This window comes from Emys orbicularis, chromosome 2, assembly GCF_028017835.1.
Source record: "Emys orbicularis isolate rEmyOrb1 chromosome 2, rEmyOrb1.hap1, whole genome shotgun sequence".
Lineage (NCBI taxonomy): Eukaryota > Metazoa > Chordata > Testudines > Emydidae > Emys > Emys orbicularis.
Genome location: NC_088684.1, coordinates 262,571,553 through 262,586,767, shown reverse-complemented (window position 1 = coordinate 262,586,767; position 15,215 = coordinate 262,571,553). Strand labels below are relative to the sequence as shown.

At 43.1% G+C, this 15,215-nt stretch overlaps 1 protein-coding gene across 1 annotated transcript in view; it reads right to left on the bottom strand.

Annotated features, from left to right (window-relative positions):
• ARMC3 (armadillo repeat containing 3) overlaps positions 1-510 on the bottom strand; it is a 102,104-nt gene extending 101,594 nt beyond the window's left edge. Inside the window, exon 1 of the mRNA XM_065398468.1 lies at positions 481-510. Coding sequence (XP_065254540.1) covers positions 481-510 — 30 coding nt within the window. The remainder of the gene's footprint in view (positions 1-480) is intronic.
• Between the last annotated feature and the right edge of the window lie 14,705 nt (positions 511-15,215).

Here is a 15,215-nt window from a genome sequence, read left to right as displayed (position 1 = left end):
GGCAAGTGGGGCAATTTGCCCCGGGCCCCACAGGGGCCCCCATGAGAATATAGTATTGCAACTTTTTTTTATGGAAGGGGCCCCCAAAATTGCTTTGCCCCAGTCCCTCTGAATCCTCTGGGCAGCCCTGTGTGCACCCACTGCCCAGGGCTGTGCTCAAAGGCGCACTGCATCCCAACACCTGCCCAGCAGCTCTTCCCTCCCTTTCTGATATGATGTATTGAGCTGCTAAAGAAGACTTGAGTCAGTGAAACACTTTACAGATACCTTCCCTCTCCAAAAATTAAAATAGTCAGTGTTTACAGGAGTCCCGTATCAATGTATACGTCTGTATAATGCCTCGTAGTAGTTCACGTTTGTCTCAACTGCTGTTCTCGTTTCCTTGAGCTGGCCTGCCCTTTTCTTGTAATCCGCTGTAAATGGAGTTTCATTCCTTTTTTAAACGATTATTTTTATTACTCTTAGCACGTCATCATTTACCTTCGTTACCACTGTGTAGATGGATGTCATTGCGCTATTTAATTGATACTTTCATAGCAAATAATCGAAAATATTAATAGTTGCTAGTAGCTTCAGCAATCACCGCTCACAGTGTTTATAGGACTGCTTCCTGTTTGTATTGGCATATGTTAGTTTTTCATTCTAATATTTGGGGGGGGGGTTGTATTTGATGTACAAATGTATTCTATGGTGTCATGTGACATTAAGGCTGACTGATTTGGTGTCAAAACTTAGTTTCTTTTGATCCACCAATAGCGATTGCCTTTGTCAACGGTTATTTTGCCTCTCTAGCCAGCTTTTTTCACGTCACCACTTGTTTGTAGAACTTGGTTCCCAAATATTTACCACAGGCCAGATTTGTAAAGGTTGAAAGCATCTTGATGTTTTAGAAAATCCCACCAGTTGCCTCAGTATCTGGCCTGAGGGCACAATGCTATCTTTTGTGAAATCCTTCTCAAAGGCAAATTTCTACTTTATTTTTTTACTAAATACACTGCTCTACAGCCAAAATGCTTCTGAAATAAATGTAGTCAAACTTTACTAATTCTGGGTCACTGAGAACGAAAATGATGCTTAAAATTGTTGATTGGCTCTAGTTTTCAAGATATGCTATTGGGTCAGTATATACGACCCTTGACTTGGGAATGGCGGAGGATAAGTGAGTTATAAAGGGAAGGGATCTCAATTTAAACCAGAAATGACTAAAATATATCTTTGACTGGCTCTGTGAATAAATCTATGACTGGGTTTGGACAGTACTTGCCTTTTAGGCAAAACAATGAATGATGCAATCTGAAGCTGGTATTGCGTCATACATGATATGAATTGCATCATGTTATTCCTAGAAGTCATGGATGATGCAATCATAACGAAGCTTACATCACTCTGCTGAACAAATTGCCCTATATCAGCTCTAGAAATCATACAGTGTCATGCTCTCTTATTTGTCAGTGTTTGATTTTGCAAAGGGACACATTTCTGTTTAGCCAAAGTGAGCAGAGATGCCTCGTACTTGTGTGAACAGTGCAGATAACTTCTGCTATGTTTGTGGTGAAGTGACTTTTGCATCACAAAAGCGCAGTATAACCACTATGGTTAAGAAAGCCTATCACCTTTATTTTGGCTGCAAAATTGGAGATCAGGACAAGAGGTGGGCCCCACACATATGCTGCAACACTTGTGCAACAAATCTTCGCCAGTGGTTGAACAGGAAAAGGAAATCTATGCCTTTTGCAGTGCCAATGATTTGGAGAGAGCCAACAGATCATACCAGCAATTGTTACTTCTGCATGGTGCCTCCAGCTGGGAAAGGTGTGTCAAAGAAGAAAAAGTGGACTGTGCATTATCCAAACATTCCATCAGCTATACGCCCAGTACCCCACGGAGAAGGACTGCCGGTTCCTGATGCTCCAGAATCATTCTCACTTGAGTCAGACGAGGAAGAGAATGAAACTTCTGGTCCTGAACCATCAATGTCACAGGACCCACATTTTCTCCCATCCTCCTCCTCTGAACCACACCTCATAACACAAGGTGAACTGAATGACCTTGTCAGGGATTTGGAACTACCCAAGAGTAAGGCAGAGCTGTTGGGCTCCAGACTACAGCAGTGGAATCTCCTGGCAGGTGATGTTAGGGTTTCCATGTTCCATGACCGTCAAAAGGATCTTGTCCCATTCTTCTTCATGGAAGGTGATCTTGTAGCCTGCAACAACATCAATGGTGTGATGGCAGCCCTCAACATCGTTCACGATCCAGATGAGTGGAGACTGTTCATTGATTCATCGAAGACGAGTCTTAAAGCTGTTTTACTGCATAATGGCAATGTTTTGCCATCAATTCCAGTTGGTCATGCAGTCCATATGAAGGAAACCTATGACAACATGAAACAACTTTTGAGGTGCATAAACTATGACCAACATCAGTGGCAGCTTTGTGGCGATTTGAAGGTTGTTGCTCTCTTGCTTGGTCTGCAGACTGGATACACAAAGTACTGCTGTTTTCTCTGCGAATGGGATAGTCGTGCAAGAGATTCCCACTACATCAAGAAAGATTGGCCACTCTGACAGTCATTGGAGCCTGGGAGGAAAAGTGTTCAGCATCCACCACTTGTTGAATCAAGGAAGATTTTGTTACCACCCTTACACATAAAGCTGGGTCTGATGAAGAACTTTGTCAAGGCTATTGACAAAACACAAGCAGCTTTCAAGTACCTCCATGGAAAATTTCCAAGGTTAAGTGAAGCTAAGATAAAGGAAGGTGTCTTTGTTGGTCCTCAGATTCGTGAACTTCTTCGAGATGATGCATTTGACCATGCACTGCGTAGCAAGGAAAAGACGGCCTGGAAAGCCTTCCAGTTAGTGGCAATAAATTTTCTCGGAAACAACAAGGCAGACAACTACAGGTTGTTGGTGGAAAACCTCCTCAAGGCATACAAAAGCCTTGGTTGCAACATGTCACTAAAGGTACATTTTTTGCACTCTCATCTAGATTTTTTTCCACCGAACTGCGGAGCAGTGAGCGACGAGCACGGCGAGCGATTTCACCAGGACATTGCAACAATGGAGAAACGCTATCAGGGCAAATGGAGCCCATCAATGCTTGCAGACTATTGCTGGACAGTGACAAGAGATGCTCCATTTAATGAATACAAGAGACAAGCCAAGAAGCGCCGAGTAGACACTGAATAGGACTAAACTATGTACATAATAGTTTTTTGCCTTTTGGTTCATAATACATTTTATTTATATAACCCTTTTGCTGATTTTTAAAGTGTTACATAAACAGGACAGGTGAAATATTATCATGTAAAGCAACCATAAACACATGAAAAGACCTAGGTTTACAATTTATGATTAAAACTCTACTATCTACACAATATACATAGACATAAACTGTAAAAACTTAAATATCTTAGAAACAGTAGCCAATCAGTTGTTTTAATTGTCATATTTGAATTCAGCACCTCAAAATACATAATAAATAGCACATTTTATCTCTGAAGCAGACGACGTCTCAAAAATTGTAGACCAGTGATACAGGTATACAACCCCAAGATAAATTGACAACCACAAGTATTCAAAAATCATGAGTTATATACCCCAAAGTTCTGAAATTAAAATACATAAATATATCTCGGGTTCTTTTAGTTTTCCATTTTGTTTCTGAGTCTTTAGGGCACGCTAGCTTCATACTTTCGCTGTTAGCTCTCCCAAAGAATTCATATATTTAAAGTAGTTGTACATTCCTATAACATTCAATACCATTTTCGACTTCCAGTAACGTGGTTCCGCAGCCGTTTGTAAGTGAAAACTTATTTAAAATCCTTATTTGTGCAAGTAATTCTTCATCCTGCAAACACTGAAGAGAACACTGTGACGTTGCACTCTATATGATTTTATGAAAGTATGCTGATGAGTGTGAACATAATGTAACTAAAATATGCTTCACGCAAAAGGTCTCTTGTAAGGTATCATTACAAAGCTTATAATCTACTGAGTGTGGTCATCCTATTTGTCTAAATGTATCATTCTTGTATCAGAAACTAGAAATACGAAATATAACTCTGAGGGCCTATTGTAATTATAAAAAGTGTGGGCCATTAATGGTGGTTTAGAATCTTGATGGCTCCCATTAACCAGGACATTTGACTGTAGATGGCTCTGTTTTACTTGTAAGTCTTCCTGTAGACCTGTGTGCTGGCAAGTGGGTAATGAAGTCTTACAGTGACGTGATCATGTCACCTGAACTGGAATCCATCTTTAACCTGGTGCTTTTCCATTGAGAAGGAGGGGGTGGGAACTCAGATTGGGACAAAGTATTCCTGCTTTATGCAAAAGATATATAAGTGGGAGGAACAGAACAAAAGGGGCAGCCATCATGAGAAATCCCCTAGCTACCACCTGAGCTGGAACAAGGGCTGAACCAGGGGAAAGGATTGTGCCCAGACTAGGAAGGCGTCCAGTCTGTGAAAGAAACTTATTGAAACATCTCTGAGGATGAGATTTTATCTGTATTCAGTTTTATTACTATACTAGGCTTAGACTTGCATGTTTTATTTTATTTTGCTTGGTAATTCACTTTATTCTGTCTGTTACTACTTGGAACCATTTAAATCCTACTTTCTGTATTTAATAAAATCACTTTTTACTTATTAATTAACCCAGAGTATGTATTAATACCTGGGGGGGGGGGACAAACAGCTGTGCATATCTCTCTATTAGTGTTATAGAGGGCGAACAATTTATAAGTTTACCCTGTATAACCTTTATACAGGGTAAACAGATTTATTTGGGGTTTGGACCCCATTGGGAGTTGGGCATCTGAGTGTTAAAGACAGGAACACTTCTTAAGTTGCTTTCAGTTAAGTCTGCAGCTTTGGGGCACGTGGTTCAGACCCTGGGTCTGTGTTGAAGCAGACTGGCGTGTCTGGCTCAACAAGACAGGGTGCTGGAGTCCCAAGCTGGCAGGGAAAGCAGGTGCAGAAGTAGTCTTGGCACATCAGTTGGCAGTTTCCAAGGGGGTTTCTGTGATCCAACCCGTCACAAACACTTTACTCTTCTGTCACTTCATTTGTTGCATACATAAATGCTGGTTTTCTTCTATGAATTGTTTATACTAATTGCATATTTTAATTTCATAGAAATTCATAAAAATGTATGTTACATATTTTGTTATGATATATTTCAGTGATGTTCTTCATTCTGACAAGTGTACTGTTCTGTACTGCCAAAATCAAGGATTTTTTAAAATGAATTATTCTGTTACGCCTTTGCATTTGGTGAAACTAAAGTGCCTTGTCTCCATTATGTTTTCACAAGGAGATAGCAAATAGTTTTCCCACAGAAAAAACATATATTTTCTTAACACTGAGGACAGACTGTAATGCTGACTCAAATGTCAAATGAACCATTATTATTCATAGCTTGACAATTCTGATACTGATTGTGTGGCTAACGCTGCTCCTTCCCCATAAGATGCATTTATGTGTGAATGTCTGCTGCCCCCTATTTGTGTAGGTGTCATGGAAAACCAGTTAAAGCATTTTAAATTAAAGGAATTAACAGAGGCTTTCCCACCCTCAATTGCCTTTATTAAGGGCTTGTCTAGATGGTGTGACACTGAAGGTGTGATGTTAATGCACATACGTTACAGTGTTGTAAACCCCTGTGTGGATGCTTTCGTGCAAGAGTAAGGTAGCCTTAGTTTTGTCAACAGCAGCCAGGGCAACCATAGAAGATTGCAGAAATCCTTCCCCAACACACTATTAATCATCAGGTCTTTGACCTGTTTTGAACATTTTTAAAATTATGTGTAGTCCAGGTGTATCCCATTTGATATTTTAAGTCCAAAGAGAAGGAGTGATGTTATGGAGCACTCATCTGAACTTTCCTGTAGAAAAGCCTTTGCAATATTTCATAGATATCAATTTTGGAATGACAAAATTTCAATAAATGGTTTAAGATTAAAATTTAAGGTGATCTTGCTCCTTCTTTCTATCCTGAGCTGGTCAGGACACCTTTCATGGGGAGGAGAATGAAGGCCTGATAATGTCATGGTAGATCCTGTTGTGCACACAGAGGGTTTTGGCCTAGCTGTCCAATGATCCCTTCTATAAGCAATGCAAATAAAATGGTGACACTTGTTCTATTAGAATTAACTGATTGATCCATGTTTTGGTGCTTTACCTGTAAAGATTCCTCTTTGATTTCAGCCTCTACCAGCTCATTAACCACACATGATAGAAACTTTATCTTATCCCAGAAAAATGTAACTTACACACACAGCATTTGTTGTGTTTAAACCTTTCGTACATCATGATAGTAATTGTGACGGGTTGGATCACAGAAACCCCCTTGGGTGCTGCCACCTGATGTGCCAAGACTACCCCTGCTTCTGTTTTCCCTGCCAGCTTAGGACTCCAGCACCCTGTCTTGCTGAGCCAGACACTCCAGTCTGCTCTAACAAAGACTCAGGGTCTGAATCACTTGTCCCAAAGCTGCAAGTTTACCTGAAACCAGCTCACAGGAGTGTGCTTGTCTTTAGCACTCAGATGCCCAACTCCCAATGGGGTCTAAACCCAGATAAATCCGTTTTACCCTGCATAAAGCTTATGCAGGGCAAACTCATAAATTGTTCGCCCCCTATAACACTGATAGGGAGATATGCACAGTTGTTTGCTCCCCCAGGTATTAATACATACTCTGAGTAAATTATTAAATAAAAAGTGATTTTATTAAATACAGACAGTAGGATTTAAGTGGTTCCAAGTAGTAACAGACAGAACAAAGTAAGTCACAAGCAAAATAAAATAAAATGCGCAAATCTATGCCTAATCAAACTGAATACAGATAATCTCACCCTCAGAGATGCTTCAGTAAGTTTTTCTCAGACTGGACACCTTCCAGGCCTGGGCACAATTCTTTCCCCTGCTACAGCTCTTGTTGCAGCTCACGTGATAGCTAGGGGATTCTTCATGATGGCTCCTCTCCCTCTCTGTTCTCTTCCACCCCTTTATATATCTTTTGCATAAGGTGGGAACCCTTTGTCCCTCTGGGTTTCCACCCCCCCTCACTGGAAAAGCACCAGGTTAAAGATGGATTCCAGTTCAGGTGACATGATCACATGTCACTGCAAGACTTCATTACTCACTTGCCAGCACACACATATACAGGGAGACTCACAGGTAAACAGCCATCTGCAGACAATGGGAGTCATCAAGATTCCAAACCATCATTAATGGCCCACACTTTACATAATTACAGTAGGCCCTCAGAGTTACATTTTATATTTCTAGTTTTAGATACAAGAGTGGTACATTTCTACAAATAGGTTGATCACACTCAGTAGATTATGAGCTTTGTAATGATACCTTACAAGAGACCTTTTGCACAAAGCATATCCCATTTGCATTATAGTCACATCAAATTTTTTATAAAACTATCCCAGTTACATTATATTCACTTATTGTCATGTTTTTATAAAACCATGTAGACTGCACAACGTCACAGTAATATTGAGTCCATTATTGCGATATCCACAAAGGTGTGAGAACACAATCTGATAGGCAAAACAAAAATATTTTCAGCTCATTTAAAACATTGTGATGTTGTGTCTCAGCACACGTGCAGAGTGCAGGGCAGATCAGTTTGCTCTGAAACATCCAGTAATAGGGTGTGGCGGTTATTAGACATGCTCTATATTTGTTTCTGAAGCAGTATAGGATGTTTTTCATTGTAGGCAAGACACTTAGCTGAACCAATCAGAGCTCAAAGGGTGGGAAATGTTATAAATATATCTGCTGAAGACAGCCCTGTGACATTTCTATTGCGAGGGATGGATTTGCGGATAACACTGAGAAATGTTTGAAAAGAAAGAGGATGCTAACATTCTTATAAAGATCTGAAGAAGCCAGGCTTGTATGCTGCATATTATGGACATATTATAGAATCATAGAAATGTAGGCCTAGAAGGGACTTTGAGAAGTCATGTCCAGTCCCCGATGCTGAGGCAGGACCAAGTAAACCTAGACAGGTGTTTGTCCAAACTGTTCTTAAAAACCTCCAATTAAGGGGATTCCACAGCCTTCCTTGGAAAGCCTATTCCAGAGTTTAACTGCCCTTATAGCTAGAAAGTTTTTCCTAATATCTAACCTAAATCTTCCTTGCTGCAGATTAAGCCCATTGCTTCTTGTCCTACTTTTGGCCCTTATAACAGCCCTTAATTTAATTGAAGATTGTTATCAGGTCCCCCCTCAATCTTCTTTTCTCAAGACTAAACGTCCAGTTTTTTTAACCTTTCCTCATAGATCAAGTTTTCTAAACCTTTTATTATTTTTGTTGCTCTCCTCTGGATAATCTCCAATTTGTCCACATCTTTCCTAAAGTGTGGTACCCAGATTTTGACACAGTACTCCAGCTGAGGCCTCACCAATGCCCAAGTAGAGCAGGATGATTACCTCCCATGTCTTACATACAACACTCCTGTTAATACATCGCAGAATGATACACCCTTTTTTTGCACTTGCTTTTTTCACACTGCTGACTCATGTTAAATTTGTGATCCATTGTAACCCCCAGATCCTTTTCAGGAGTACTACCACCTAACCATTTTCCCCATTTTGTAGTTATGCATTTGACTTTTCCTTCCTAAATGTAATACTTTGCATTTGTCTTTACTGAATTTCATCTTGCTGAATTCAGACCAATTCTCCAGTTTGTCAAGGTCATTTTGATTTCTAATACTGTCCTCCAAAGTGCTTGCAACCTCTCCCAGCTTTGTGTCATCTACAAATGTTATAAGCATATTCTCCTCTCCATTATCCAAGAAGTCATTAATGAAAATATTTAATAGTACTGGACTCAGGACTGACCTCTGTTTGCATATGGTCTGTCAACCAGTTGTGCACCCACTCCATCATAGTTCATCTAGAGCAGTGTTTCTCAACCTTTTTGATTCCAGGGGCCGGCTTGGTGCCTTTCTGTGTCAGGGAGATCTCAGGGACTGGTGCCAGTTTATGGACCGGTCATTGAGAAACTCCAGTCCTGGAATCTGATTGGCAGAATGATGTAGGTCCAGATTGATCCACAGCTTCTTTTTAAACCAAGTACAGGAACAGGAAGTTGTCTGTGCAACTGGGTTCTCTCTGCTTTAGACTGCTTCCCCAATTATACCTGCTCCTACTGCCTACTACCGATCTCCTGGGCACCTGCCTCCTGGTTTGTCTTCTGGCCTGTCTTAGACTCTGACCTCCTGGTATCTGATCTGGCCTGACTCCCAACTCCTGCTCTGATCACTAAGTCATACCACCTACATCCCGTTGTAACAGTTTGCATGGACCACTTAAGGCACAGGAGTGGGCCTACTGCCAGCAGAATGGATCTGGCTAACACTTCAGGAGCACCGAACATGCTTGAGTGGGGTGCCTGCCTTCAGGTGGACAATCAAGCTCTGCAGGCCCAGGTCATCCAGCTGACCTAGAAGAACCAGGTATTGCAGGAGCAAGTAACACAGTAGTGTATTGAGAACGCTGCACTCCAGACACAGCTCATGCAGCCCTGCTCCCCGATACATCTGTTGGAACAGTTTGATGCTAATCACCAGTGATTCCAGGGTTTTATAAACCAGTGCCGCCTCCTGTTCATGATGCAGCCTCAGTCCTATACTACTGATCATGCAAAGGTGAGCCTGGTTAGCAGCCTGCTGTTTTGGGAAGCATTATACTGAGCCTTCCCCTTGTTGGAGTGTGACAGCCCAGTACTGTCGAACTAGGAAGGCTTCTTCCAAGCCATGTCAGTACTATTTGACAATCCACACCAAACTCGAATGGCAGAAGCTGCCCCAAGGATGGTCTGATGGGGCAGGGCACCATAGCCTCCTATGCTGCGCAATTCCACCCACCTCACGACTGATACAGACTGGAACAAGGTAGCACAGATGGACCAGTTCCAGTGGGGGCTGCAAGAAGTTAAAAACGAATTAGTCCAGGTAGAGATGCCTGTGAGTCTGGATGCCCTGCTGGGCCTCCATCCATATAGACAATCGGTTACAGGAAAGAAGGGAGGAAAAAAAGTGGGGTCATGCAACTCCCCAATCCAGGTATTGTGACCAAGTCAGTGCAGGTGAAGGTGGTTCATTGATGGCTCACCCCCAGAGAAAAGGAATGATGACACCGCACCACCTCTGCTTCTACGGCAGAGAGTCAGGTCCCTCCATCTCTGCCTGCCCTGTATCAACCCCAGACTTCAGTCTAGACTGGAACACACCTGGAGCCCTGCCCGAGGGCTCCTTACCTGCCGGTGCCAGTCCAGTTGCACATACCTGGGGCACCCCTGAAAATTCCCAACCTACCTGCCCTCATCAACTCCGTCACAGCTGACTGCTTCATAGATGTAGTGGCAGGCCAGACACTGCAGAATCCCCTGCAACAGAAGGCCACTGCTAACCATATAGAGACAATTGATGGTCTTCTGGTCCAGTAATGGAGGCTATGATTCAGAGGCACTGAGAAACATTACTATTTGGCGTGATCCATTCTCCACACTTTCCCCTGATGCTTGGTATCTCCTGGCTAGCCCTCCACAACCTGCTCATGTGATGGCAAGACCATAAAGGTTCTGGGCTACCCTCCTTAGTAGATCGTGGTGTTCCCTGTGATCATCCTGCGTGGGCACAATCGAGGTTCCTGCTACCGCCTCATCAGGGGAAGAGGAAGAGAATGCAAGGACTGGTTCTGGGCCTTGCTCCTGTCCATCAACACCTAACAGATCCCATGGTGCTGGTCCCTGAGGTATGGTACCGGGCTCAATACCTGGGCCCTGTTCCTGTACCGTGGGAGGAGATAGTGGGGCTCTACCCTCCGATGGGACAGAGTACAACCTCCTCGACTGAGATCCTTGGGCCTAAGGAGTCCAAAATGGCCATTGCACAGGCATCTGCCACTCTGCCGGCCGGGCCATTGGTGGAAACCTCTGGCCCATATCTGCCATCGGGTACTGGTGGTTGGACTGGTGCTGGCTCCTGTGGGAGCTATAGGATTCCAGCTCCGAGTCTGGGGGGCAAGGATTCACTTCCTAGTGACCATGGGGGAGCGGTGCCAGATGGTACTGGTGATCAATGCTGGGAGCAGGGTGACCAGTGCTGCGGCATCAGCGCTGGTTTCCCCTTTGACAGCAACTCAGTCTCACTCAGGTCTCAGTGCCGTAGCCGCTCTCGCCTCCAGTGCCAGTTCACACCTGGTGGAGGATGGAGGTACCGGTAGGGACATCAGGTCCTGTGCTGCCTGGAATGCCTCTGGCGTAGATGGAAGCGCCAGTCTTGCACTTCTATGGCTCTCCCTTGGAGGAGAGTCCAATGGCACCAGACTCAATGGTTCCCTCCCTGGGGCCAGAGTTGATGGTACAGACTGGCTGCTGTTGAGTCCGAGTGGCTCTGCGCGGCTCTAGCTCTGCTGATTTCCTTGCAACCAGTGGGCTTTGGAGTGGGGGAATATCCACTGTCCATTTTGCATTGTTTCTTACACGGCACCGGATACCGGGATTGGTGCCGAGTGACCCCATGAGGAGTAGATCTCCTCTGCACCAGAGAACTTTGGCGGTGCCGCGAATTCCAGGACACAGATGAGGAGTTCCTCCTCGGTGCTGGAGAGGCCGGGCTGCGGTGCCTATCCTTCAGAGAAGCCCGTGCCCTTCTCACCGAGGCAGAGGTGCTCAGTGCCGAGTTGGCATAATTTGGCTCTGAGACTGGACAGAGAGCCGCCTCCTGCAGGAGGAATTGAGTCTGTGGTCCCTTTCTTTTTGGATGTAGGGTTTGAACCCTTTACAAATCCTGCAGCAATCATGCAGGTACTTGAGGCAAGCTGAGAGGGGGTCACTAACGGACATAGGTTTGTGGCAAGCCTCACACGGCTTGAACCCCGGAGACCGAGGCATGTCCCAGTGCCAGGGATTGGGGAGAACCCCATTAAGTGGGATCCTACTATATTACTATTAACTAATACGGAACCGTAACAACTAACTACTAAGTTTTTAAACTATATACAGGAAACAATGTCAGCTGGGGAGAGTACTTGCAAGTGCAAGGACAAACAGAAGTTTCAGCAACCGACATGGGCGGAAAGAAGGAACTGAAGGGGTGGCAGGACAGCAGATCCCTATATACCGCGCCATGAGGGCGTGATTCCAGGGGGCACTAGAGCCAACCCGATGGATACCACTGAAGGGAAAACTTTCCAGCGGCGGTGCATGCGGCGTGCACACCTACATTAGAATGGACATGAGCAGCTCTCAGGATTTGGTTATAGATAATCTAATATCAGAAAGTGAATAACTTCAGTGTCCTGTCTATAGGTTTAATAATCTCCAGTAATATCACTTTAAATTAATTATCTTAATACTAATTATACCAATTGTGTGTTACAACTGATGATGTTTTTTATTCTATGTGTAATTAACCTGTGGAAATTACTGGCACAAAATATTACTGAGGCAAATTGCTTAATAGGATTCAAACAGTTAGTCATTTACATTAATAATAATGATAGCCATAATTACATTAACTAGAATAAAAATGACTGACTGTCTGAGGTTAGGAAGAAATTTCCTCCATAGGTATGTTATGGAGTTTACACTATCCTCTGAAGCAGCTGGAAGCGGCCACTAATCCAGAGACAGGATACTGGACTAAAAGGTCCAAAATGATCTGATCCAAAAACGCAATGTTTTTGTTCCTTTGTGTTTTTGGTGCCATAGAATATTTGCAGCATAAACTACCAGTAGGTGATGTCCTATGCACTGCTGGTAAATATGTTAATTAAACTCTTTGTAAATGAGTCTAGGACATTTTAAACGTGGGAACCATTGTAACAATTATATGGGATGGTGTGACGTTCCCCTCTGGTGTTATCCGGACCGGTGATCTGCTAGGTCACTCCAATCCTTGACTCTGGGAGCCAGCCTTACCCTGCTCTGCTGTGAGAACCCCCACTCCTGGGCTGTTCACGCACAGCCTCTAGCATGTAAGCTGCTCCTTGGATTGTGCAACCAAATGACACTAGCCAATATCTCCATTCCCAGACACAACCCTAGGAACCTCCATCTTGCAATATCCAGTTATGCCCACTGGATGCTGCAAGCTTATATGAGTTAGTCAATTTAACAAATAAATTGATATGTACTAGGCCTGTTATCCCAAGGGGAGTCTCTGACACACTTCAAACCAAACATACTGCTTCAGGTAGAATAAACAAACAGATTTATTAACTATAAAGATACATTTTAAATGATTATAAGTCAAAGCATAACAAGTCAGATTTGGTCAAATGAAATAAAAGTAAAACGCATTCTAAGCTAATCTTAACACTTTCAGTGCCCTTACAAACTTAGATGCTTCTCACCACAGGCTGGCTAGTTGCTCTTCAGCTAGACTCTCCCCTTTGATCAGCGCTTCAGTCGCTTGGTGTAGTGTCTGTAGATGTAGGTGGAAGAGAGAGAGAGAGAGCATGGCAAATGTCTCTCCCTTTTATCATGTCCTTTCTTCCCTCTTGGCTTTGTTTCCCCCACCCCCACTTCAGAGTCAGGTGAGCATTACCTCATCGCAGTTCCAAACTGACCAAAGGAAGGGGAGTGACTCACTCGAGAGTGTAACAGATCCTTTTGTTGTTGCCTAGCCCAGTGTCTTTGTTCCTGTGAGGCTGGGCTGGGTTTGTCCCATACCTACCCTGATATGGTGTGAAATGCCTCTCTGCTTTTGGAGAGTTTTTGCCTGGGCTTTCTTTAAGCCATGAGGATACATTTTCATAACCATATACATTAAATTATAACCTATAACCTTACTTTGACGTTGCACTCCATATGTTTTATGGAAATATGCTTATGAGTGTGAATATGATGTAATGGGAATATGCTTTATGCAAAAGGTCTCTTGTAAGGTATCATAACAGAGGTTATAACCTACTGAATATATTCCTCCTATTTGTATGTATGTATCATTCTTGTATCTGAAGCTAGAAATATCAAGTATAACTCTGAGGTCCTATTGTAATTATGCAAAGTGTGGGCCATTAATGGTGGTTTAGAATCTTGATGGCTCCCATTGACTAGGACAATTGGTTGTAAATGGCTCTGTTTACTTACAATTACTTACTCTGTGTACGTTTAGGTCAGCCCAGGAAGTATGGAGGCTGGGGTCTCACAGGACATATGATCATGTCACCTGACACTGGAATCTATCTTAAATCTGGTACTTTTCCGTTTAGAAGGAGAGGTGGGGACCAAAGCTATAAAAGGGGGTGGAACAGAACAAAGGGGGCTGCCAGTCATGAGAACACCCCGGTTTTCCATCTAAGATGTCTGCTGGAACTAACAAGTACTGTACCAGGGGAAAGGATTGGGCCCAGACTAGGAAGGAGTCTAGTCTGTGAAAGAAGCTTATTGGAACATCTCTGAGGGTGAGATTTTACCTGTAAACAGTTTCTTAATGTATTAGGCTTAGACTTGCGTGCTTTTGCTTTATTTTGCTTGGTGACTTACTTTGCTCTGCCTTTTATTACTTGGAACCACTTAAACCCTACTTTTTATACTTAATACTTAATAAAATCACTTTTGTTTATTAGTAAACCCAGAGTAAGTGATTAATACTTGGGAGAGCAAACAGCTGTGCATATCTCTCTATCGGTGTTATAGAGGGCGGACAATTTATGAGTTTACTGTGTATAAGCTTTATACAGAGTAAAATGGATTATTTGGGGTTTGGATCCCATTGGGAACTGAGTGTCTGGGTGCTGGAGATAGGTTACCAGCTGAGCAGTTTTTGGTTAAAGTCTGCAGCTTTGGGGGTGTGGAGCAGACCTGGGTCTGTGTTGCAGCAGGGTAGCATGTCTGTCTCAACAAGACAGGATTCTGGAGTCCCAAGCTGGCAGGGAAAATGGGCTCAGAGGTAACTTCAGCACGTCAGGTGACAGTCCCAAAGGGGTCTCTGTGACCGAACCCGTCACACTTACTATAACATTACTGTAACAATTACTATAACATCACTATAACAACCATGCTCAGTGCATCATGAGCCTTCCGAAGACACCCAACATGACAAACTTTGCATTGGATACCACACAATCATTTTATAAAGATGAACATGGGGATACAGGATGTTCCACCAAGATACAGAGCATCACAGATTGATTTTTAATTTGTTCCCAAGGAAGGGCACAAATATTAAGA